This window comes from Piliocolobus tephrosceles, chromosome 2, assembly GCF_002776525.5.
Source record: "Piliocolobus tephrosceles isolate RC106 chromosome 2, ASM277652v3, whole genome shotgun sequence".
In the NCBI taxonomy this organism is placed as follows: Eukaryota; Metazoa; Chordata; class Mammalia; order Primates; family Cercopithecidae; genus Piliocolobus; species Piliocolobus tephrosceles.
In genome coordinates, this window is record NC_045435.1 from 43,590,184 (window position 1) to 43,614,168 (window position 23,985).

Consider the following 23,985-nt stretch of genomic DNA (forward strand, 5'->3'; position numbering starts at 1 on the left):
CATGGAAGATGAAAGCCAAAGTGGGAGAGGTTGGGTGACCTGCCTGAGATGGCACCGCCGGTAAGCAGTAGAGCCAGGCTTTGCAGGAAGCCTGATTCCGGAGCCTGGGCCTTTCACCACACTGCTCTACTGCCTGGAGGGCCACTGAGGCCCTTCCCAGTTCTGGAATCGCGGGTCCATGAACAGTGGGGCTGCTGGTGGAAGTGTGAGCTAACCTTGACCTTTTATACAGTCCTCACCCTGCTTTTCGCTGCCCCTGAGTATTCTGGCCTTACTGGTCACTTAATTCAGACTGACTTAGCCAAAAGTCATGCTGGGTCTTTAGAAATATACTGAGGTGAATCTAGCAAGAAAAACTGACCCTTGATAACAAAAAATTGAGAAAAGTACTGGAGATACAGATGGTTCACAGAAACTAGGGCAGAGCTGCAACGTGGCCTCAGAAAGGGGGGCCTAGTGCAATCTAGGCCTCAGCACTGGGAAATGCCCTGACCCCTCACCTGAGGAGTCCCTGGTGGTACTCGCCTTCCTGCTTCTCTCTGCTGAGATGCTGATCTGTGGAGACAGCACCTGCCTGGCCCCTGGCGCCGATGTCCTTGGCCAGAGAAGGCAGGACTGACCATGACAACCTGCAGTGTGGAGGGGTGCAGGCAGCTACATGCCAGCAGTGAACACGCCGTGGGAAGGGAGGAAGCTGGGCAGCCAGGGTGGCCACGCATGTGGCCTGCATGCCCTCAGTATCCCTTCCTGCACTGGCCCTGGTGCAGGGTGACTATCCCACCCCTCCCTACCGAGGTGGAAGCGGTTGTATGGTGGAAGATGTGTGGGGGGCTCGTATCTTCTTGTCTAACTGGTTAGGGATAGGTGTGGGGGATCTCTCTAGTTGGATGGTGTCCGGCAGCATGGGTCCACTCTCACTGAGGGGCTAGGGCCACAGTGGGCTCACACTCAGTGGTTGGGGCAGAAGCTGTGGTGGGATGTGAAGGAGGCCAGGAACATGGGCATGGGGTGGAGACGCCTATAGCTGTGCTGAGACGGACAGAATTAAGCATGGGGTAAAGGCGAGCCCAGGCCCCAGGGAACTTCAGGAGTCGGGAGTGCCAGCACCTTCTAAGCCTGCTCCCCCATCCCCACCTCTGAGCCCAATGCAACCACCCCAGAGGAGCCATGGCACCCCAGGACCTCAGCTGAAGAACCTGGCCCCTCCCACCCCCAGATTGGCATCCAGAACTATTCCACAACCAGCAGCTGCCAGGCGCGGGCCAGCCAAGTGCGCAGCGACTACGGCACGCTCTTCGTGGTGCTGGTGGTCATTGGGGCCATCTGCATCATCATCATTGCGCTTGGCCTGCTCTACAACTGCTGGCAGCGCCGGCTGCCCAAGCTCAAGCACGTGGTGAGTGTGGGGACAGGTGGGGCTGGGGACCAGTGGAGAGGAGGAGAGGAGAGTGCCCATCGATAGGTGTCCTCATCTGCAAGGGGAGGCAGTGACTCTCCTGGGCGGGCGCACAGGGTCCCATGGGTGAAGCAGCTGGTCAGCCTAGCACTGCTGCCTGCTCTGCAGGGCACCAGCCCCAGGACAGGTGCTGGAGATGCAGGGAGTGAGGGGGCTGCTAGCCCCACCAGGGGGCCCCTCCCTGGCACCACCAGCCCCTTTCCAGGGCAGGCACTGCAGGGCCTGAACACCTGGATACCTCACCAGAGACAGGCCCTGCATTGGTGATGCCCAAGGGTCAAGGAGAGGCTCCAGTAGCCTGGAGGCCTCCCCCAGGAGGAAGAGAGCAGAGCCCTAGTGATGCCCCCTGCCCACCTCGCAAGTGGAGTCGTCTTAAGGGGCTGTTGGGGGATCGATGACGTCAGGGAGACCACGGGGCTCTGTAGTGCCAACGATTAGTAGATTTGAGAAAGGAGCTGCAGCAACAGAAAAGAAGGATCTGGCACCTGTGGAGGGTGCCGCGGGGACCCTCTGGGTGGGGTTGCACAGACGGCCGCAGGCCTGGAGCCGTCTGGGGCCGGCTCGCTCGCCCACGGCCTCTCCCCACCCCGTCGCAGTCGCACGGCGAGGAGCTGCGCTTCGTGGAGAACGGCTGCCACGACAACCCCACGCTGGACGTGGCCAGCGACAGCCAGTCGGAGATGCAGGAGAAGCACCCCAGCCTGAACGGCGGCGGGGCCCTCAACGGCCCGGGAAGCTGGGGGGCGCTCATGGGGGGCAAGCGGGACCCCGAGGACTCGGACGTGTTCGAGGAGGACACGCACCTGTGAGCGCAGCCGAGGCGCAGGCCGACTGGGCCGCCAGGACGAAGCGAGGTGGACCCCGAAACGGACGGCCCGGAGCCCGCACCAGCCCCGCGCCTACCCGGGCCGCTCCCGCAGCCGGGCCCTCGGCGCGGGCTCCTCCCCGCTTCCCCCGACTTCACACGGTGGCCTCGGACCAACTCCCTCACTCCCGCCCGAAAGGCCAGCCTCAGCGCCCGCCTTGGCCCCGCTTTCCTGCCCCTGAACCCCGGCCCCGCGGGCGGCGGGGGACGGGCGGCGCTCCCTGCGCCCCAGGACTCCATTAAATCTGCCCGGAGACCACGCCGGTCCCAGCACGTCTGCTTGCTCTACTCTTTCTTATTTCCGGGGTTGGGGCGGGGCGGGCGGGCGGGGGACCCCGGGGCAGGGGCGGGGCCGCGGGGCGGGGCGGGGAGGCCGGGGCGGGCGGGTCCTCCGGACGCCGCTGCGGAGCGGGGCGGGGCTGAGCTGAGCGTGTTTACATCCGCCGGGTGCACAGCGTCGCCGCCCGAGGTCGTTCGGCTCGGGTACGAGCCTCAGCGCCATGGACACCAGCGACCTGTTCGCCAGCTGCAGGAAGGGGGATGTGGGCCGAGTGCGGTGAGGACCCCGCAGTCCCAGGGAGGGTGCGGGAGGTGGGGCGCCCTCGGAACGCCTCGGGACCTGGGACGTGCGGCTGGACGGCCGCGGAGAGAGGCGGGCGCCTCGGCCGGGTCACAAGCCTTCGGAGCGCCCCCGCGGGGCTAGCCACCTAGACCCCGCCGCCGTCCCCCAGCGGAAGCGCACTGGGGCAGGGACACTGATGGCCATTGACCCCCGGAGGGCTTCCTGGAAGAAGGGACTGCTCCACGGAGGCCCGAAGGCGCAGAAGTGGGCGGAGAGAAAGGCGGGCCACTGTTAGCCCTGGTAGGGCCCGGACGTCATACCCCCGGGCGCGGGCCGCAGGTATAGGTCTGGGACTCCAGACGTGGCCCCTTACTCTCATGCTCTCTGGACCGGCGCAGGGAACACCTAGAGCCCATAATCGGCCTCCGGTCCCTGATGATTCGGAAACTCCTGACGCAGCTAAAGTGAATCTGGCGCTGAGATGGCACCTTCATGGGCTGGACGCGGAGGGAAGGGGTGCCCAGTTGGGTTCTGGGGCCCTTCCCCTCCTTGGCCTTACACTATTCCGTTTTACCTCCTTTTTCATTGGTCCCTCCTCCCCTTTGACCTGGTGCCGATTGACTACTTCCACCTCCCCTGGGCTAGCTCGAGGCTGCTGTACTCCCGTAGCATCCCTGGGCCCCTCCCCAACATCCCATGCCACTCAAGAGTTAGTGCATAGTGTCAATGGTGCTTGGACTCACAGCACTTCCACGTGCAGCCTGGAGGCCTCCCTCGGGCTGCCCCCTCTCGGTGGGGCTACACTAGCATTGGCGACTCCCCTTGCTCACCTTCCGCATCCCATCAGTTGCTGTATCCCGCTACTCCTGCCCTCCACACCACCAGGAGGCCTGCAGCAGCTTTTCCCCAGGCTTCCTGCTTCTAGCAGGGCCAGCTTCTTCCTGCAGTAGAGAGCTCTGGTGGGAGCGAAGGCTCCATCACCTCCTCTCTCTCCCAAACGCTGAAAGGTCAAAGGTCCAGCCCCAGCGCTGGCGCTGGCCTCTGCCCCTGTAGCCCATCGTCCCCCAGCACTGATGGCACACACTGTCTGCCTGTCCGACCCCACCTCCACACCCTTGCCTGCACTTTGACCCGAGTGCCTCTCCTGCTGTGATCTGCCTGTCACCTACCCTTACCTGGGGGAGGCTTCCCCAGACCAAAAGGGATGTTTTCCCTCCGTTCCCTTCCACGGGCCTTCTTTCTCAGACCATGAACCCGTCCTGACCCAGGCTCTGACCTCCTTCCTGCCCAGGTACCTGCTGGAGCAGCGAGACGTGGAGGTGAATGTGCGGGACAAGTGGGACAGCACCCCCTTGTGAGTGCTGGGGAGAGGGGTGCGGAGGGTGGGGGTTGGTATACCCCTTCAGCGCTGAGGACTTGCTCCCTCCCTTCAGGTACTATGCCTGCTTGTGTGGGCACGAGGAGCTGGTACTCTATCTTCTGGCCAATGGTGAGAGCAGGGAGCGGGGCCCAGGGGTGTGCCTGGGTGCGTGCATGCATGCATGTGTGCAGCTTTTCCCCGGGCTCCCTGCTTCTAGCAGGGCCAGCTTCTTCCTGCAGTAGAGAGCTCTGGTGGGGGGGGAAGGCTCCATCACCTCCTCTCTCCCAAACGCTGAAAGGCCAAAGGTCCAGCCCCAGCACTGGGCCTTCATACACATTTGCAAAGCACCACGATTCCTCTTTTACCACTCAGTAGAATCAGCAAGTACTGTTAGCGCTACTTTAAAACCTTTTCTTTGTCCACCCTCCCCATCTCTACTTCTACCACCTGGGCCCAGTCATCAGCATTTCTCCCCGGGCACAGTGCCTGCCTCCTCTCTTGCCACTGCAGCCAAGTTCTAATTCTAATCTCCCTCTTTTCACAATGAATCTGATTGGCTAAAAATCCTCCAGCGAGTTCTCACTGCCTCTAGGACACAGTGAGCCTGCCTGGCCATGCCCAAGGCTCCACAGGGTCTACTCTCCCGCTGGCCTCACTCCCTCGGCTCTCTCTGCTTGCTTGCTGCTATACTGGCCTCACTGGGGCTCCACTGTGCTACGCATGCGCCTGTTCCTGCCACAGGGCCTTTGCACCTACGGTTTCTCCTGCATGTGCTCCCCTTCTGCAGACATTCACATGGCCCAGTCCCCCACTTCATTCAGGTCTCTGCATGCCGCCACCATCACAAAGTGACCTTTCATGACTTCCCTTCATCCAGTGCCATTCTTCATCCTATTTTGGTTTTCTTTTTCTGTTTTCTTTGGAGACAGAGACTTGCTCTGTCACCCAGGCTGGAATGTAGTGGTATGATCTCAGCTCACTGCAGCCTTAACCTCCCGGGCTCAAGTGATCGTCCTGCCTCAGCCCCTTCAAATCTTCCAATAGCTGGGACTACAGGCATGCGCCACCATGCCTGGCAAGTTTTTGTATTTTTTTTTTTTTTTTTTTTGCAGAGATGGGGTCTCACTATGTTGCTCAGGTTGGTCTCAAACTCCTGAGCTCAAGCGATCCACCTACCTTGGCCTCAAAAAGTGCCTGGATTATAGGTGTGAGCCGGCATGCCCAGCCTTGTTTTTCTTAATTAGTCCCTGCCGTCGTTAGGTAGTGCGTTCATTGTCCTGCCTCACTAGAGTATAAGTTCAGCAGGACAGGGACCTTTGTCTCCTTCACTGCTGTGCTCCAGTGTGTGGGACAAGCCCAGCCACCGAGTCTGCTCTCCGTTCTGTGTAGTCTGTCTTCCGTGTGAGTGAGTACGTGCCTGTGTGAGTGCACACAGATGTGCCCATTCGCCTGGGCCTTGACTGGGAGGATGTTGGGCCAGAGTGGGCCCAGGGTAATTGGGAAAGGCATCGCCAGAGATTCAGAGCCCCATGTGTGGGAAGGTGGGGAGGACGGAGAGGGAGATTAGAATTTCCCCAGGCCCTTTCCCTGCTAACTGGTGAGCGCTGCCTCCCCCAGGAGCCCGCTGTGAGGCCAACACCTTCGATGGTGAGCGCTGCCTCTATGGGGCACTGAGTGACCCCATCCGCCGGGCTCTACGTGATTACAAGCAGGTCACGGCTTCCTGCAGGAGGCGGGATTACTATGATGACTTCTTGCAGCGGTGAGTCAGGGCACACGAGGGGTGCAGGATGGGGTGCGGTGGCCGTGGTGAGTGTGGAGGGGTCTGCTCTGTGGCCTGCCCTGGGCTCTGGGTGCTTCAAGGAATGGGGTGGGGGCTGTGCCAAGCATCCTCCCTCCCGGCTTGTCCCTCCCCAGGCTTCTGGAGCAGGGCATCCACAGTGATGTGGTCTTTGTAGTACACGGAAAGCCATTCCGGGTGCATCGCTGCATCCTGGGTGCACGCAGTGCCTACTTTGCTAACATGCTGGACACCAAATGGAAGGGCAAGAGTGTCGTGGTTCTCAGGCACCCACTGGTATGTCCCTTCAGCGTGGCAGAGGGGCATGGACTGCCCAGGAACAGCAAGGGGTTGTGCTGGGTGGCTGCCTCTGACATTCCTTTCTGGCTTTCTGCCCACAGATCAACCCCGTGGCTTTTGGGGCCCTGCTGCAGTATCTGTACACAGGTGACCCCCTGGGTCCAGGGGAGGAGGAGAGGGAGTGGGCGGTCCGTCTGGACAGCAGTACACCTAGGTGTGGCTGGGCTGACCTTTCACCTCTAGACACTTCATGGTCCCCCAGGGTGGTTCCAGCTGCCTCTCGCGTTGGGTTGCAAGAGAGAGGACTAGTGTGTCTGCTCAGGAAGAGCTTGTCCCACCCATATGCTGAGCCTTTCCCGTCTGTTCCCTGGGGCCTGTAGAACTCAGGCAGCAGCTCTTGATGGGGAAACCAAGGTGGCAAGTGGGTCCAGGAGTCCTAGCCCTGTGGCCAGGTGGCCAGGTGGCCAGGTGGGAGGGGATCACTGTTTTTCTGTGGGCCTGATGACAGCTCAGGTCTCGCAGGCCCTCATCCTCCCCACTGCCCCCAGGCCGCCTGGACGTCGGCGTAGAGCATGTGAGTGACTGTGAGCGCCTGGCCAAGCAGTGCCAGCTGTGGGACCTGCTCAGCGACCTGGAGGCCAAGTGCGAGAAGGTGTCTGAGTTTGGTGCGAGCAGGTTTTGGGGCCCGGGGCCATGGGTGCCGCCTGGTAGGGCTGGCCTGCCTCCCTGAAGTTGTTCTTCCCCTGTAGTGGTGTCTAAGCCAGGCACGTGCGTGAAGGTGCTGACCATCGAGCCCCCGCCTGCAGACCCCCGCCTCCGGGAGGACATGGCGCTGCTGGCTGACTGTGCCCTGCCCCCCGAGCTCCGAGTAGGTGTGGGGCTGATGGGCAGGAGGGGCATTTTGGGATGGCAGGCTGTGACAGGCAGCCCAGATACTTAAGGCTCAATTTCTTGTGTGGCCTTGGACCAGTTACTTCCCTTTTCTGAACCTAGTCATTCACTTCTGTGAACAACTGCTCTGATGGGGTCACACTCTTCTGTACCCCAGGGTGATCTTTGGGAGCTGCCCTTCCCTTGTCCTGATGGCTTCAACAGCTGCCCTGACGTCTGCTTCCGAGTGGCCGGCTGCAGCTTCCTCTGCCACAAGGTGCCTGTGCCCTCCTGTTGCCCCTGGCTCCAACCCATTTCCCTGAGCCCCGGTCTAGCTCCTCAGGAGGTAGACCCTGGCCCTCACACTTCCTGAGCCCGCCTTCCCCAGGCCTTCTTCTGTGGCCGCAGTGACTACTTCCGGGCCCTGCTGGATGACCACTTCCGAGAGAGCGAGGAGCCGGAGACCTCAGGGGGCCCCCCCGCCATCACCCTGCACGGCATCTCACCCGACGTCTTCACCCACGTGCTCTACTACGTGTACAGCGACCACACTGAGGTGGGGGCTCAGGCAGAGCTGGGGACGGCACACAGCCTGTGCTGCTGTGGGCTGAGCGGGAGCGCCAGGGCCCTGGGGATCTTTGGGAGGGCCCAGTTGGCCCCATGGTTGACATTTTGAGAAGGCTGGAGGGGAAGGATGTGGGACTTTGGATTTTCCTTTCAGGCAGAGGGAAACCTTGTTAGGCTCCAGAGAGAGGATAAGTGACAAGGCCTATGTCACAGGCACTCCACACTTGTCAGCCACTTGGGGTCCTCAGCTTCTCCAGCAGGAGGGTGGAGGCTGGGTGGGGACAAGCTCCTCCCTCTGCGGTGCTGCAGATCCCTGGGGTTCTGGGTTCCTAGTCTCCTCTTCCCTTGCTGCCTCCCTCTGTCTCCAGTTGCCCCAAGGTCTCCGTAAGCCAAAGCTGCAGGGCAGCAGCAGAGTGCTGAAGGTTTGACCTGCCAGGGTGTGTGTGTGTGCGCGCGCACGCGCATGCACGCTATAAAGAGACCCCCATATCTGGTGGCTTGAAGAGGAGAGTTTGTTTCTCCTTCACATCTGACTGAGGAGGCTGCCCCAAGGCAGGTGGCTTGCTGAAGACCAGGTCATCCCTCCATCTTGCCCCTGTATGCCTAAGGGTGAAGGTCAAAAACCCTTGTCTCTAAAGGTGAATGTTTCAGGTTCTGTAGGCCATATGGCCCTGTTGTAGCTACTCAACTCTGTAGTGCAAAGGCAGCCAGAGACAGTACAGAGATGAGTGGGTGAGGCTACATTCCAATAAAACTTTATTTGCACAAACAGGCTGGATTTGGTCCGCAGGCTGTAGCTTACCCACCCTGCCCTGGGGCATTGCCTTTGGCCATGGAGATTGGGTCCTAGGCAAACTCATGCTCTAGAAGGAAGAGGAACGCAGGGCAAACAATGTTGTTTTTGTAGAAGCCACAGGAAATTGCACACACCACTTCTTATGTTCCCCTGGAGAGAACTTCGTGCCTACCTGCCAACAAGGGAGGGTTGGAAAGTCATTCTGTGGCCAGGGCCCTGTTTTGTGGGGGAAGGGGAGGAAGCATGCTGGGGGACAGAGGGCAGTCCCTACTGCTGCTCTACTTCCAGTGGCAGCTCCCTTGTCCATCCCTCCCTGCGACCTAATAGCCCCTCAGCCTCCGTCCTTCCCACCTCCTCTACTGGGCAACTCCTGCAGCTCAGCCCAGCTCTCTGGCCCCTTACCAGGGGTTACCTTTGCCCACCCTGGAGAAGCTCCCTCCTCAAGGAGCCTCGCCACCCCAAGGGCACCTCGTCTCAGAGTATGGCTTGGGCTCCTAACCTGGGTTGACATTGGTTGAGCTGTGTGATCTTGGGCAAGTTACTTAACTGCTCTGTGCCTCTAGAACATGGGGATAGCACTCATTGTCACTTCCTAAGGCCTTGTGCGGATGCATGGGTTGCCCAGGTAAAGGAGGTGTTATGGCACATGGCACGTGGCCTGTAATGTGGTTGTGGAGCTTCCCTCGTCTCTGTCTGCAGCTTGTTCCCTGTGCCACCCAGGCTCTGGCCCGAATCTGAAGGCTTCAGTCTTGCCCAGCACAGGATGTACCTGTAGGTGGGCTGTGTGTCCCCACAGCCTCTTGAGAGGGAGGGAGCGGGTAGATAGTCTCCCACCCCTGGCAGGGTCCCCGCATGGGTCTTGACTAGCTGCCTCTGCCCCACCGTTCTGACAGCCCCCCAAGGTAGGCATGGTTATCTGTACCTCATGAACTGGGAACTAGAGGCACAGGAGGTGCAGTGACTTGCCCAGGGCCCCACAGCTAGAAGTGTCAGACCCAGGTCTATGTAACTCGGAGCTCAGACCCTGGCTCCTGCGAGGGCCCTGCCTCCCACCCATCTTGCCAGCCTGCTCAAGGCTTGAGAGCTCACCCACCTGCCAGTCTTCTGCCCCCTGTGCGGCCCTGCAGTTCCCCCTACCCCCTGCCCACACGTGCTCAGGGAACTCCTACTCCCACTGGAAGCCTTCCCACCACTGCCCCACAGCCCCCGCAGGCCCTATCCTTGGCCATTGGGCCCTGGGAGCCCTTGGTGACCTCGGGGGGCACCTTCTTCCCTGTCTCCACTGCAGCTGTCCCCTGAGGCGGCCTATGACGTGCTGAGCATCGCCGACATGTACCTACTGCCAGGCCTGAAGAGGCTGTGTGGCCGCAGCCTGGCCCAGGTGCTAGATGAGGACAGTGTGGTGGGTGTGTGGCGCGTGGCCAAGCTCTTCCGCCTGGCGCGGCTTGAGGACCAGTGCACTGAGTACATGGCCAAGGTCATTGAAAAGGTGGGCCAGTGGGCTGCAGCGGGCGGGAGGGAGTGGTGAGAGGGCGGGCACCACTGCACTGAGCTGGCCCTTCCCGCTCATAGCTGGTGGAGCGGGAAGACTTCGTGGAGGCGGTGAAAGAGGAGGCAGCGGCTGTGGCGGCCCGGCAGGAGACAGACTCCATCCCACTGGTGGACGACATCCGCTTCCATGTGGCCAGCACGGTGCAGACCTACAGTGCCATAGAGGAGGCGCAGCAGCGACTGCGGGCACTCGAGGACCTGCTCGTGTCCATTGGCCTGGACTGTTGAGCCCCTGGCTGGGCAGCCCCAGGGGCCAGGAGCTCCCTTGGAGACAAGCATGTGTGTGTGTTTGTGTGCAGCTCTTCTTCCTGCTCCCTGCACGTTGAGGGCTTCATGGTGGGTGCAGTGGGCTCAGTGGGGCTTCTCTTCCCTCCATGAGCCTGGAGACCCCAGGGGAGGATGCATTTGGGATGAGCCCCCTCCCCCCAATGCACAAGCCAGCCCCCAAGATCCTGGGGGTGGGCACCACTCAGGGAAACCTGGGGTGGGGGTGGGCTTTGGTCTTAGCACTTTCCTTCCCCAGATCCCCCTCCCCACACCACCCAGTCCCAAATCCAGTCTTGTAGCCCTCACCCAGCCCTGGATTGCTTCTCTAAGCCGGTGTTCCCATGCACAGGGCCATTCAGGAAGGGCTGGGGGAGTGTGTGTGGCAATAAAGCTTGAAGGCATTGTGGGAGCGTGAGCCTGTGTCCTGGGGTACAGCTTGGGAAGGGTGGGGCCTTCTGGAACCAAAGGAGCTAGTGGGACCAAGGAAAGAAGCTCCAGAGTTGGGGACTCCCAGCAGAGGCTGGCCCAGAGCCCAAGGGCCAGAATACCTGGCTGAGCAGACTTAGAGATCTGCCACTGACCCCAGCGTGGCCTGGGCCCAGCCTGGCTCCCTCCCTCCCTGTCTCCATGGAGGCTGGTTGTGGTGGGCCTCATTCCAGGAAAGGGCCAGGACCAAAATGACCATTTTCTCTCAGCCCAGTGCCAGTCTTTTCCCCAGGGAGGCCCTTGTGGCCCTTCCTGCAGGGGCTGCCACTTTATTACGGGAAGGTGAGCTGCAGGGGCCAAGGGAAACCTTTCTCCTTGCCCTCTGAAGGTTCACTGAAAACTTGCAAAAGGCAGAGTAACAGGAGAACAGACATGCAAATTTATTTAGCATGTAGACATGGGCATCTTCAGAATGAAGACCCAAAGACGGGAAGCTGTCATTGTTAAGCTTAGGCTCAGCAAACTGTGGCCAGCTGAGTAGAAATGGGACTGGCAAAAAGTGCAGGATCCAATGCTGACAACGGGGAAACGCGGTCAGGCCTGTCTGGATTCTTGGTCTCTCTGAGCAGCCTGCCTGCCTGTCTTCTGGGTGTGGGGCAGGACCCTCTGGAATGGGGGTCTTCTGACCTATAGTCAAACAGGGTGGGTCAGATGCTTATGGCCACTTTTTACACAGATAAGGCAGAGGGAAAGTGAGAGTCCTGTTTTTAGGTTTTATGGCTGGCTTTGGGGAACAGGGGCTCTGGTTTCTAGGGCCCGCCCTCGGGGAAGAGGGATTCTAGTTCCTGTGGTTACCCTCAGGGGATGATGAGACTGAGAGACGGGGGCAAAAGGTCAGAGAGAAGCTCTGCTTCTGAGATTGCTGCTTGGGCCTTCATTTTGGGGTATTTGAGCCCCAAGGGGGTTTCTCACGATGCGCTGCAGGCCTGTGGACCCCCCGGCCTCTCTGCCTTCTAACCTGGTTAAACTCAGTCATGTCGCGGCCATGGGGGAGGAAAGGAAGGCTGGTTCTTTCACAGGGCTTCTAATACCGGGGGTCTCCACCCTTCCTGCAGTTATTTCACAGCTCTTCATGCCTTTTTTTTTTTTTTTTAACTTGAGACGGATTCTTGCTCTATCGCCCAGGCTGGAGTGCAGTGATGCAATCTTGCTTGGTTCACTGCAACCTTCACCTCCCGAGTTCAAGCAGTTCTCCTGCTCAGCCTCCCAAGTAGCTAGGATTATAGGTGCACACCACCACGCCCGGCTAAATTTTGTATTTTTAGTGGACACGGTTTCACCATGTTGGCCAGGCTGAGCTTGAACTCCTAACCTTGGGTGATCCGCCCCACGAAGTGCTGGGATTACAGGTGTGAGCCACCGCGCCCGGCCTCTTCATGCCTTTTTACTATGTTATTTTTGGATTTTTTCCTTTTTCCTCTCCAGCTCATTTTCAGCCGTGTTGCACTGGCATGTTGATCATCGCACGGGGGAGGTTGTAGGTCTGAAGTGACCACTAGTGAGGGATCAGCTGGGACAAGTCATGGTGCAGCCTGCAGGAGGTGATGAGTGTGTTAGGGAGGTGGGGAGTGTTAGGGAGGGCCTGTGGGTGGAGGCTGTAGCTTGTGCAAGGGCCTGGGAGCCTGAAAACAGCCTGAGATGAGATGGGCTGGGCTGGGAGGGGTCTGCGCATTGGCAGAGCTGAGCTGCAGCCAGAGGCCCAATCCCCACTGCTGCTCTGCCTTTCACTGCTGGCCACCGCTCTCCCTGTTTGCCCGCCCACAAATTGGGGGTGATCATGGCAAACTCCCTCTTAGCTAGTGTTTGACCTATCCTGAGCCTGGTGTGTTTGTTAAACAAAAGCTGAGTCCACCTGGTGGGTGGGAGGTGGGACCAGACGGGGGCTCACTCTGGTTGCCCTGGGGCATACAAGAAGGGAAGGGTGAGGCCAGGCTAGTGGCCTAACACCAGCGGGTCTCACCTCAGAGCACACACAAATCCTGGTGTGCCAAGAGATATTTAAATATTTAAAGAAAAAATTTTATTTCCTATGCATTTCTTTTCATATGCATTAGGGGAGAAAATGAGCTACTACATGAAACCTTTTTTTACAGATGTTATTATTTGAAATCATGAAAGTTTCCAATCTTGAACAAATTTTAAATAAAATCCCTAGTGAGAGGGCAGTTTAAGGAAAAATTATCTGGCGTTGGGGTATTTTAGTGGTTCACTGATACAGCAGATACAGCCAGGTGTACCAGCTATGGCATCTGTTCAGAGAGAGCTGCAATCTGAGAACTGCCACCCCTCAGGAGCTAGGCTGTGTGGTTGTGGGGGCAGCATTCCCCAGCCACACCACACCGTTCCTCACTTTATTTTATTTTATTTATTTTTTTGAAATGGAGTCTAGCTCTGTCACCCAGGCTGGAGTATAGTGGTGCGCTCTCGGCTCACTGCAACCTTCACCTCCTGGGTTCAAATGATTCTCGTGCCTCAGCCTCCAGAGTAGCTGGGACAACAGGTGCCTGCCACCATGCCCAGCTGATTTTCATATTTTCAGTAGAGACATTGTTTCACCATGCTGGCCAGGGTGGTCTGGAACTCCTGACCTCAAGTGATCCGTGCGCCTCAGCCTCCCAAAATGCTGGGATTACAGGCGTGAGCCACTGCGTCCCCATTCCTCACTTTAGCCTCAGGCAGAGAAGCCAGCACGATGGGGAAACACTTGTGTAGGAAGGTGCCCAATGCGGTATTGCAAATCAACAGGAAACATTGCCAGCAGCCGAGCCGCAGCGAGCAGCAAGTGGGGAAGGAAGTGAGAGAGCATGGATGCACAGAGCTTCCTGTAGCCATGAGGGTGGTCAGTGCAGCCTCCGCATCCACAAGGAAAAGGTGGAGGACATTCAGGCACTAAGGGGTGCTCCCCAGCTTATATGAGAAACCCGTGGCACAGACAGCTACACAGGAGTAGTGAACGACAACCATGGAATTTGAAATTTAGTGTCTAATACTTGGTTCTAAAATTGGGTTGATTTAAATTCAGAAGTGTGCCCTACTCTGACAAATGTTAAAATAGACTAACAGAAGACACATTTTGACACAGCGGCCCTGGGTTTGAGACTCCTCCATTATCCCTAAACCAGAGGCAGAGTTACTGTGTGAGAGCTGGGGATATTTGATCTGATCTCTGTTTAGTTTCTGTAGTGTAGCTTGGCTACCTTTAAAATTAAAAAAATAAAAATAAAAACCATGTTTATCTCTTACTTTAATTCATTCCTACTCCCAGGTGAAAAAAAAATTATTGTTGAATGAAAAATATTTCCATCATATGTTATTGGAAAAATTATATGTGCGCTCTCTCAACTCAAGATACCCCCAAATTTTTAACACATAGAAAAATAGACTCGGCGTAGTGGTTCACGCCTGTAATCCTAGCACTTTGGGAGGCTGAGGCAGGAGGATGGTCTGAGCCCAGGAGTTTGAGACCAGCCTGGGCAGCACAGTGAGACTCTGTCTTTCCAAAAAATAAAAAATTAGCTGGGCGTGGTGGCACGAGCCTGTAGTCCCAGCTACTCTAAAGGCTGAGGTGGGAAGATAGCTCGAGCCCAGGAGGTTGGGGCTGCGGTGAGCTGTGATTGCACCACTGCACTCCAGCCTGGGCAAGAGTGAGATGCTGTCTTAAAAAAAAAAAAAAGAAAGAAAGAAAAAGAAAAGTCAATTGAACAATGACAAAATGAGCAATGATGGAAAGGAAATAAACTCCATTTTGCACAGGAAAGGTAGTGTAGGGATGGCTTATTGACCCACCAGAAGACGAAGAGGAGTGAAGGTGGGGCTAGGCAGCCGTCTACCTAAAGCCCCAACCCTGACAGGCTGCCCTCTCCCACAGCAACTGCTGCTCTGGGGTTCCGCTCCCTGCTGTGGCTGTTCGTGGACGCTGTGTCATCCCCTGCTGACCCCTTTAGTGACACCATCCTCGGTTAGGTGCAGCCGTTTCCTGCAGGGCCCCGAAAGAACACACCCTTCACCCCTGTGCTCCAGCCATTCTGAGAGTCTCTCAGTTTCGGGAATACCCTGTGCTCTCTGCACCTCGAAAACTCCCCCCCCCCGACCCCTATGCTGTGCCCCCAACCCTGGCCTGCTCCTGCTCACCGTTGGCTTCTGGAGGCCTGTGCTGGCACCAGGCTGTGCTGGCAGCCACTGGGTGCCCATCGCTGTTAGGCTCTGGGGTGGGAGTCTGTGTTGCCCGGGTCCTCGTTCTGTGAGGGTGGCCCACCTTGTTCTGCCCCAGTCACTGTTCTTCCCAGCACTGGACATCGTGCCTGGCGCGTCACAGATGCCCAGTAAGGAGCTTGTGATGAGCCTGAGTGTTCATGGAGGAGGCTGGAAAAGCCAATGAAGGCAAACATTGTTGGCTCTAGGTTTGATACAGTGAAGTTCCGGGCAGAATTTGGTTGGCTGTAAATAGAGTGTGAGGGCCTGGAGAGAAGGGGCTGTCCTTCAGGTCTGTGCATCTTTGGGGGACCTTCTGCACAGAGGCCAGGTGCCACCTACCCATGGCCTAAGTGGTTTGCAGGGCCCACTGCAAAACAGCACGTAAGGCCCTTGCTCAAAGAGCGTTAAGAATTTCCAGAGAGCAACAGTAGAGCATTCACCCAAATGCACGGACCTTCTAGTGTGGGGCCTGAGTCACTGCATGGGTGGCCAGGCTGCGAGGCCAACTTGCATCCACACCCAGTTTCCAGCTCAGTGCCTGGCCCAGATAAAGCTTTCCTGCCTCCTTTCTCCCTCTTTCCATCCCTCTCTCCCTTCCTCGGCCACTCATTCATTCCTTCATCACTCCATCACTCATCCATTCTCTCACTCACTCATTTCCTCATTTATTCATCCCCCTCACTCATGGACTCATCCATTCTCTCATTCATTCAACCCCTCACTCATTCCATCATTCATTCTCTCTCACTCATTCTTTATCATTCTCTTACTCACTCATTTCTTTTCATTCATTCCCTCATCACACATTCCCATGCTCACTCATTCCCTCATTCATTCATCCCCTCATTCCCTCATTCATCTCACTCATTCTTTCATTTATTCACCCCCTCACTTGTTCATTCATTCACTCACTCATTCATTCCCTCATTTATTCATCCCCTCACTCACTCACTCATTCTCTCACTCATTTCCTCACTCATCCATTCTCTCACTCATTCACCCATTCATTCACTAACTCATTTCCTCACCCATCCATTCCCTCATCACACATTCCCTCACTCACTCATTCCCTCATTTATTCATCCCTCACTCATTCATCCATTTATTCTCTTATTTCTTCACTTGCTCATTCATTCCCTCACTCATCCATTCTCTCATTCATCACTCATTTCCTCACCCATTCATTTCCTCAATTCATCCCCTCATTCACTTTCATTCATTCACTCATTTCCTCACTCACTCATCCCTCATTCATTTACTCATCACTCATTCAATTTCTCACTCACTCATTCCCTCACTCTTGTTCCTTCATTCATTCATCCCGTTCACTCATGCTCTCACTCACTCATTCATTCCCTCACTTGTCCATTCTCACTCATTCTCTCATCACTCATTCCTTCATTCATTCTCTCACTCATTGCTTCATTCATTAATTCCCTCCATCCCTCATTCATTCATTCATTTTCTCACTCCATTCCTCATTTATTCCCTCACTCATCCATTCTCATTCCCTCACCACTCATTCCTTCATTCATTCATTCCCTCACTCATTCACTTACTCATTCTTCTCTCACTCGCTCATTTCTTCAATCACTCATTCAATCCCTCACTCATTCATTCACTCACTTCCTCATTCATTCCCTTGCTCATTCACTCCTTCACTCATTCCTCATTCGTTCACTCATCACTCACTCATTCCCTCATTCATTCATTCACTCATTCTGTCATTTCCTCATCCCCTCACTCATTCACTCATCCATTCATTCACTCACTCATTCCTTTATTCATCCCCTCACTCATTCATGCATTAATTCATTATCTCATTTCCTCACTCATCCATTCTCACTCACTCATTCAGTCATTCCTGCATTCTCACTCATTTCCTTACCCATCCATTTCCTCATCACACATTCCTTCACTCACTCATTCCTTCATTTATTCATCCACTCACTCATTCACTCATTTATTCTCTCATTTCTTCACTTGGTCATTCATTCCCTCACTCATTCATTCTCTCACTCAGTCATCACTCATTTCCTCACCCACTCATTCCCTCAATTCATCCCCTCATTCGCTTTCATTCATTCACTCATTTCCTTACTTACTCATCCCTCATTCATTCACTCATTACTCATTCCCTTACTCATCCTTTCTCTCATTCCCTCACTCACTCATTCATTTTCTCACTCACTCATTCCCTCACTCTTGTTCATTCATTCATCCCCTCATTCACTCATGATCTCACTCACTCATTCGTGCCCTCACTCATTCATTCTCACTCACTCCATCATCACTCATTCCTTCATTCATCCCCACCCATTCACTCATTCTCACTCATTCGTTCATTAATTCCTTCTCTCATTCATTTATTCATTTTCTCACTCACTCCTTTCCTCATTCATTCATTCGCTAGTCATCCATTCTCTCATTCCCTCACCACTCATTCCTTCATTCATTCATCCCCTCATTCACTTACTCATTCTTCTCTCACTCATTTCCTCATTCATTCCCTCATTTCCTCATTCATTCCCTTGCTCATTCATTCACTCTCTCACTCATTCACTCACTCATTCATTCCCTTGCTCATTCATTCACTCACTCATTTCCTCACTCATTCAATCCCTCATGCATTCATTTTTTCATTCATTCACTCACTTGCACAGTCCCTCACTCACTCATGTCAGTGCATTTTTTACATTTTTCTCCCTCAAAGAGAAACCAGAGAGATAATATGGGGCTATGGTAGGTGCTCTCTGCGGGAACCTAGGCTCATTCAGCACCTGAGCCTTCACCTGCCCTGCATGGGATGGGGGCTTGGCTCCTCCTGAGGGAGAGGACAAAGAGAACACATCATTCTGTCACTCACTCATTTACTCACTTACTCACCCACTCCTTCCCTCCCTACCCTATCAGGCAGGTCTTTCCAGGGACCCTCTGGGAAGTAGGCAGAGGTGTAGTGCAGGGATATGCCCTTTTGCAGTTCACATGGGAAGGGACAGAGTGCTACCAAGCAGACAAGCAGAAGATCTGTCATGTCAGATGTCAACAAATGTGCTGGAGGAGAAGGTAGGGCAGCGCCTGGGGGAGGGCCTCACTGAGAAGACGGCCTGCAAGGAGGCTGGCATGGCGAGGACCGAGTGGAAGTGGAGGATTGGGAGAGGGGAGGCAAGGAGGCCAAAGGCCCAGCACCCGTAGGCTTCAGCAAGAACCGTGGCCTTTATTTAGGTGAGATGGTAGCCACCGGAGGATGTTGAGCAGAGAAGGGCCACAGTCTGACTCATACTTTAACAGCCCTCTCGCCTCCATGTGGAAACAGACTGGGTGCAGGCGAGAAAGCGGGGCCTGCCAATGAGGCCGCTGCTGCCATCCCTCAGACGCTGGTGACAGCTGTGTAGCTGGAAGGAAGCCACAAGATCCTGGCCACACTTATGGGAGAGTGGCTGGGCCAGGTGTGGGTGTGGAACAGAGAGGGGCGTGGAGGATGCCCAGCAGTAGGAGGCCGGGTTCCCTATGCTGAGGAGGGAGGGCTGAGTTCGGACAGAGCCCAGCTTGTGTGGGGATGGGTTTGGCATCTACATGGGGCCCTGGAGAAAGCACAATCCACTTGAAGCTGGTGCGGGGAGGGTGGCCTGGGCTCCGTCCTCCCCAGTGGTGGGGCAGGGTCTGCAAGTGGATGTGTGTGTTTAGAAACCTGCTTCAAGCGTGGATGGGAGAAGATAAATTCCACACGTGCTGACACAGGCTGGGAAGCACTGCTGGAGTCGGTATCAGGTGACAGGAGTGGCTTGAGCAGGGATCAGCCTGTCTGAAAAAGGGCCTGCTGTGCTCTCGGCAAGGAATATTGCCATCCAGGGTCAGAGGCTGCTGTGACGGACAGACAGATGCCATTCCGAAAACATCGGATTTATTAGGATTAGCTGTAGTGTACACTGATTCCTTTAGCTCTAAACGGATACATATGTGCCCCGCAGACAGTATACACACAGGGATGTGACTGAGCCACAGTGACATAGCAAACCCAACAGCTGGCTTGTGAAGCCATCGTGATCCCAACAAGGTCTATGTTAGCAATTGGTGAGAGAAGAGAGTGAGATAGGACCCAGGTGGGCCTGGGGGTGGAGTCCGAGCAGAACCTGTGGGTTTTCAGAGTACCCACCAGTGCTCCCTCGGTGAGCCCAGCACCACCTGGAAGGGAGGGAAGCTGGGTCGCTGCTGGAAGGGAGGGAGGCTGACTCTCTACTCCTCGCCTCTGCAAGGAACTGAGGCCTGTAGGGTTGCAGCTGTCACCCGCTACGGGCGGCATCTTTCTGTAAAATATTTTTCAGGCATGAAACCCATTTCTGTATGGACTGGGCCATGTTGACGGTGGTGCTTGGGCCTTTTGTGCCAGACCTCTCTGGGTCCTCTCCCTGACCTTGGCCTTCCTCTCACCTTCTCGAGGCCAAGCTATGTGAGACCTGGCATCCCTTCCAAACCTCAGTTCCTCCACGCCCCTGCGCCAGTGGGACTCCAGAGCTCAGAATGTCAGCACAGAGCCGTCAATATCGAGAAGGAACTCAACGCAAGACTTCACAGCTTTCCAAGGACGGGGACCAGCTCTGAAGTGGCCACGGGTGAGATGTCAGGCTCGCTCACGCACAGGGTCCTGTGCTGGCTCCTGACCCAGCAGCGAGACACGGTGGGCGGATGTACCAGCCCTTCCGAATAACATGAAACAGTCCCAATTTCAGGAAAGTTTTTCTTTTAAATATTGGTGATTCTTTAACCAGGAATGCAAATGCTACTGAAGTGCTGTGTGTGTCTCTGTGAGAGCCTTCATATAAATAAATTCATGCATCTAAAGAGTCCCTGGTCAGGCCGCATGCCGATATTTAATTTGGGGAATGGCGATGCCATCACATGCGTCTGGGGGAGGTGGCGGGGAGGCGTGGGGACTTTGTGTGACCTGCTCTGTCACAGCTCCTGGGAAAATTACAGATCTGAGCCCAGGGCGGCTCTGGGCATTTGGAAAGGGTTCCTGCTTTTCCCGAGCTCCCATGGCTGCCCTGCTGCCGGTGCTGACTGAGCAGGCGGGGCTGGCTGGCTTTCTCTCTCAGTGCATATTTTACATTTTTCTCCTTCAAAGAGAAGCCAGGGAGACAAGCTGGAGCTACAGAAGGCGCTCTGTGGGGACATGGGCCGGGTCAGCACCAGAGCCCCCACCTGGGTGAGGGCTTGGCTCCTCCCCCAGGGCTCAGAGTGATCTTCAGCAGGGTGATCCGTTCCTGGCTCTGTCACGGTGTGATCAGGGCTGCTGGAGGGAGGGTGGAGGGGCACACTCTCCAGGAACCAAGGTTAACCTCCAGAACAGGGCCTAGGAGAGCAGTGGCAGTTCCTCCTGCTGGAGGAAGAAGGGCGGGAGCCCCCGATGCCTAGACTTCATGTTGGGGATCCTGGTGGGAAGTGGCCCCCTCTTCTGTGGCCCCAGAACCCCTAGATTGCACCTTCTGCAGGGCTTCAACGGTGGCAATGCCCTGACCAGGGTCACGTTTGCACTAAGGAGCCTCCTGAGGTAACAGCAAGTCCCATTTAGAAGGTGAAAGTATTCCCCAGGCAGGTGGTGACCCCCACTTATTGCTGGGACCAAGTGAGGCCAAGGGCAGGGCTGGGGTGGTGTTGGCACCTGAGATGGGCAGGCTAGGGCCAGGGCCTTGACTCCGAAAGATTGGCTGATGCCAGCCTTGGCCTTGGGTGAGGCCTGTCCTGGCCTGTCCTGCTGTGGCCTGGGGCAGGGCTGGGGGTGCCTCCAGTCCCTGCTCTGGGTCACTGAGTGCTCCATGTAGACCTGGGCAGGAAGGCCTGGCCTGCCACTGTGCGGGGCCTCTCTTCTCCTGCCACCAGAGGTAGCTGTGCTGCTAGCACTGACACTCCCAGGGTAGCTCTGGGCCATAGGCAGACTCTGGCCCAGGCCCAGGGATCACAACCCCATAGGCTGCCACTGCTCCATGGTCCCCGGGGGACAGAGGGTGGCGCAGGAAGGGCACTGGGCCTTGCCCATAGGAAAGGCCCAGCCAAGTCCCCTCTTGGGGGCTGCTGGCTTAGCTCCTGGAGCACAGGGCCCTCTGGCCCCACCACTGCTGGCCTAACCTGTCCAGTTCTGTATAGTAGCATCAAGCTCTGATTCCTTCAAACTCCCCTTGCTCCCTCCCACCTACCCACCAAAATAGTCTCTGCTTTAAAATATACATTATATATTAGACATTTCATCTTCAATATGATCTCTAACAGCATCAGGTAAAATTAGTGACTCCAGAGGAAAGGCAGCCTTTGTGACTACAGACAGGACTCAGGGGCCAACCTGAGCCTCTCCCTGGCAGGAGGGGAAGGGCAGAGGACAGAGAAGAGGCTTGGTTTCCTGCTCAGTTATATTTCTGGGCTAAGCCTCACCCCCCTCCCCTCTGCAAAGCCTGGCCTCAGGGTAACAAGGAGCCCACAAAGTCATGAGTGGCTGCTTATTTTGAGGAAGGGCTGGGCATTTTCTGAGCCTCAGAGGGGCACGTGAGTCTGCCCTGGGGAGCTGGCCCCTATGGAGACAGCAGCCACCTCATCACACAGCCAGAGGAAGGCCACCAAGTGGAGGCCGGTCAGAGAGGGCGCTGGGGCGCGAGTGAGGGGTGGGCAGGAGGGAGGCACCTCCAGTTATTGCAGTTTGGTGTCCTGGGAACACCAGGAATTCCTGGAACCCTTGTGGGAGCTGGGAGAGGCGGGCAGTGGCTTGGCTTTGTTTTCAGTGGACATTTTAGCACATTCTCTGTGGAAAATTACCTGGGACCTTTCTCTTTTTTTTGCATAAAGTGTCTACCCATTAAGATAGATCCAGTGTCTGACAGCCTAATGTATAACAAAAATGTCTTTTTGTTATTTTTTAGTAAATTGTGCTAGAGATTTCTCCAAATTCTGATTTTTTTTTTTTTTTTTTTTTTTTGCAAGCCACATCTGAGAAGCCATCTCTGCCCTTCCCCGGCCTGCGTCCCCCAGACCATGCGCCAGGCACCGGCCAGTGCATTCAGGGTGGGGACGCAGTTCCTGCCGTGGCTGTCCTTTGAGAGACCCACATGTTTATTTCATGGAAGACAGAGTTGGTGACTTCAGGAAGCTCTTTGTGGAGAACGTGGTAGGCACCTTCATAAATCTGCAGTGAGGAGAGACACGGAATCAGAGCTGCAGCATCAGAGGCAGGTGTGGGGAGTGGAGACCGTGGGCAGTGGGCAGGGGTAGGAGCATTCTCCGGACCCTCTCCCCGTGCCCGAGGACCTGGCCCTGACCTCCCATTATTAGGAGGCCAACACCTTTCTTTTTTTTTTTTTTTTTTTTTTTGTTGAGACAGAGTCTCGCTCTGTCACCCAGGCTGGAGTGCAGTGGCCGGATCTCAGCTCACTGCAAGCTCCGCCTCCCGGGTTCCCGCAATTCTCCTGCCTCAGCCTCCTGAGTAGCTGGGACTACAGGCGCCCGCCACCTCGCCCGGCTAGATTTTTGTATTTTTTTAGTAGAGACGGAGTTTCACTGTGTTAGCCAGGATGGTCTCGATCTCCTGACCTCGTGATCCGCCCGTCTCGGCCTCCCAAAATGCTGGGATTACAGGCTTGAGCCACCGCGCCCGGCCAGGAGGCCAACACCTTTCTATCAGATGATGGTTCAAATGCGTTACAATGTCCCAACATGTTCCCGAACTTCCTCTCTCAAAAGCAAACGTTCCCTCGCTCCACATCTCTCGCCATCCCTGGGCCCGTTTCTGTGTCTGAGTCAGGCAACCTTCTCAAAAGAGGGGGTTCCACTCCTGGCCTCACATCCTGACCGCCACGGGGTCCTCAGCTCATCCCAAGCTGACTTCCACTCCTGCCAACCCACAGTGGCTATCCTGGAGAGGTCTCCAGGAACCTCCATTGCCATGGCAGGGGACACTGTGCTGGTCATTCATAAGCTGCTCACTCTCACCTTCTAGAAACACTTTCTTTTTGTGGTTCCATGGCTTTAACTTATGATTTTCTTTCGATCTCGCCAGCAACCCCTTCTCAGTTCAGGCTTATCCCACCCACTGGCCTCTGCAGGCAGCTGGACTACGGGCTTGGCTGTGCCCTCCTTTACTCTCCCTGGTCACCTCGTCCAGTCCAGTGGTTTTTAAATCCATCCTGGGCTGATGACTCTGGAATTTACATCTCCAGCCAGACCTCCCTTCTGCCTCTAGACTGCTGACCTGCCATCTCCAACTGAATTCCTGGCAGGGACCTCCAGACTTCAGTGCGATGCTAACGGGCATCTCCAGGTGGACTCTGGCCATTGCTCACATCAGTCTCTCTGCCTGGCCTTTTTTGTCTCATTACAGCCTCCTCATTACTGCAAGCCTGAACCCAGAGTTCATCCTTCATGACAGTGATCTCACTCTCTGCCACCCTGCCTGGCTTCCCCTGCCTTGGTTGTCACTGTCCCCACCTCCTTCTTACCCCAGCTCTGTCTCCCCAAGGCCACTGGGGGATGCTTTTAACATGAAAATCAGAGCATGTTACTTCTTGGCTCCAAATGCTCAGGTGGCTTCTCATCTAACCAAGAGAAGAAGTCTAGATTTCCCAGGTGGTGGGGCTCCCCTGCCCCCCTACCAGCCTCCCTGCCTGGTGCATCCTCACTGGCTGCTCTTCTTGTGGCTGCGTGCCTATGCCAGCCTCAGGTCCTCAATCTCTCTCTTGCCTCAGTCTGGAAGGTTCTTCCACTGGCTGTTCTCACTAGCAGACTGCAGGCCTGGCCGTCCCATCTAAAGTGCTGCTTTCCCCCCTGTCCTCCTCTATCCCTACATTACACTCTGCTGAGTTTCCTTAGGGGCACTGACTTCTCTCCAGCATCATTCTTTTCATTTATTTGTTGATTGCTTACCCCACCAGGATTCAGGTTCTGAGGGGG

At 55.9% G+C, this 23,985-nt stretch overlaps 3 protein-coding genes across 19 annotated transcripts in view; 2 read left to right on the forward strand and 1 right to left on the reverse strand.

Annotated features, from left to right (window-relative positions):
* PODXL2 (podocalyxin like 2) overlaps positions 1 to 2,593 on the forward strand; it is a 43,265-nt gene extending 40,672 nt beyond the window's left edge. Inside the window, exons 7-8 of the mRNA XM_023215451.2 lie at positions 1,217 to 1,396; positions 2,053 to 2,593. Coding sequence (XP_023071219.1) covers positions 1,217 to 1,396; positions 2,053 to 2,265 — 393 coding nt within the window. The 3' untranslated portion in view covers positions 2,266 to 2,593. The remainder of the gene's footprint in view (positions 1 to 1,216; positions 1,397 to 2,052) is intronic.
* Positions 2,594 to 2,729: 136 nt separating this feature from the next.
* On the forward strand, positions 2,730 to 10,789 carry ABTB1 (ankyrin repeat and BTB domain containing 1). 8 transcript variants are annotated; one of them, XM_023215459.3, is made up of 12 exons: positions 2,730 to 2,877; positions 4,129 to 4,237; positions 4,317 to 4,372; positions 5,861 to 6,005; positions 6,161 to 6,320; positions 6,425 to 6,470; positions 6,872 to 6,988; positions 7,073 to 7,191; positions 7,372 to 7,470; positions 7,582 to 7,749; positions 9,845 to 10,045; positions 10,129 to 10,789. In XM_023215459.3, exons 1-12 carry the CDS (start codon positions 2,862 to 2,864, stop codon positions 10,333 to 10,335), a joined length of 1,443 nt encoding a protein of 480 aa, XP_023071227.1. In that variant the 5' UTR covers positions 2,730 to 2,861; the 3' UTR covers positions 10,336 to 10,789. The 8 variants fall into 8 exon arrangements, with proteins under 8 accessions (XP_023071227.1, XP_023071232.1, XP_023071241.1 ...); XM_023215464.1 differs by having other exon boundaries at positions 2,731 to 2,877; positions 4,175 to 4,237; XM_023215473.2 differs by having other exon boundaries at positions 2,731 to 2,877; positions 4,175 to 4,202.
* Positions 10,790 to 10,967: 178 nt separating this feature from the next.
* The window catches only part of MGLL (monoglyceride lipase), a 142,207-nt gene continuing 129,189 nt past the window's right edge, over positions 10,968 to 23,985 (reverse strand). For 8 of the 10 annotated variants that reach the window (XM_023215537.2, XM_023215541.3, XM_023215608.3 and 5 more), the window contains one exon: positions 18,942 to 22,225. In XM_023215537.2, the coding sequence (XP_023071305.1) occupies positions 22,100 to 22,225 (126 nt within the window). In that variant the 3' untranslated portion in view covers positions 18,942 to 22,099. Of the gene's footprint in view, positions 11,488 to 12,204; positions 12,393 to 18,941; positions 22,226 to 23,985 lie in introns of those variants that run through there. The other 2 variants (XM_023215549.2, XM_023215578.2) reach the window with 2 other exon arrangements.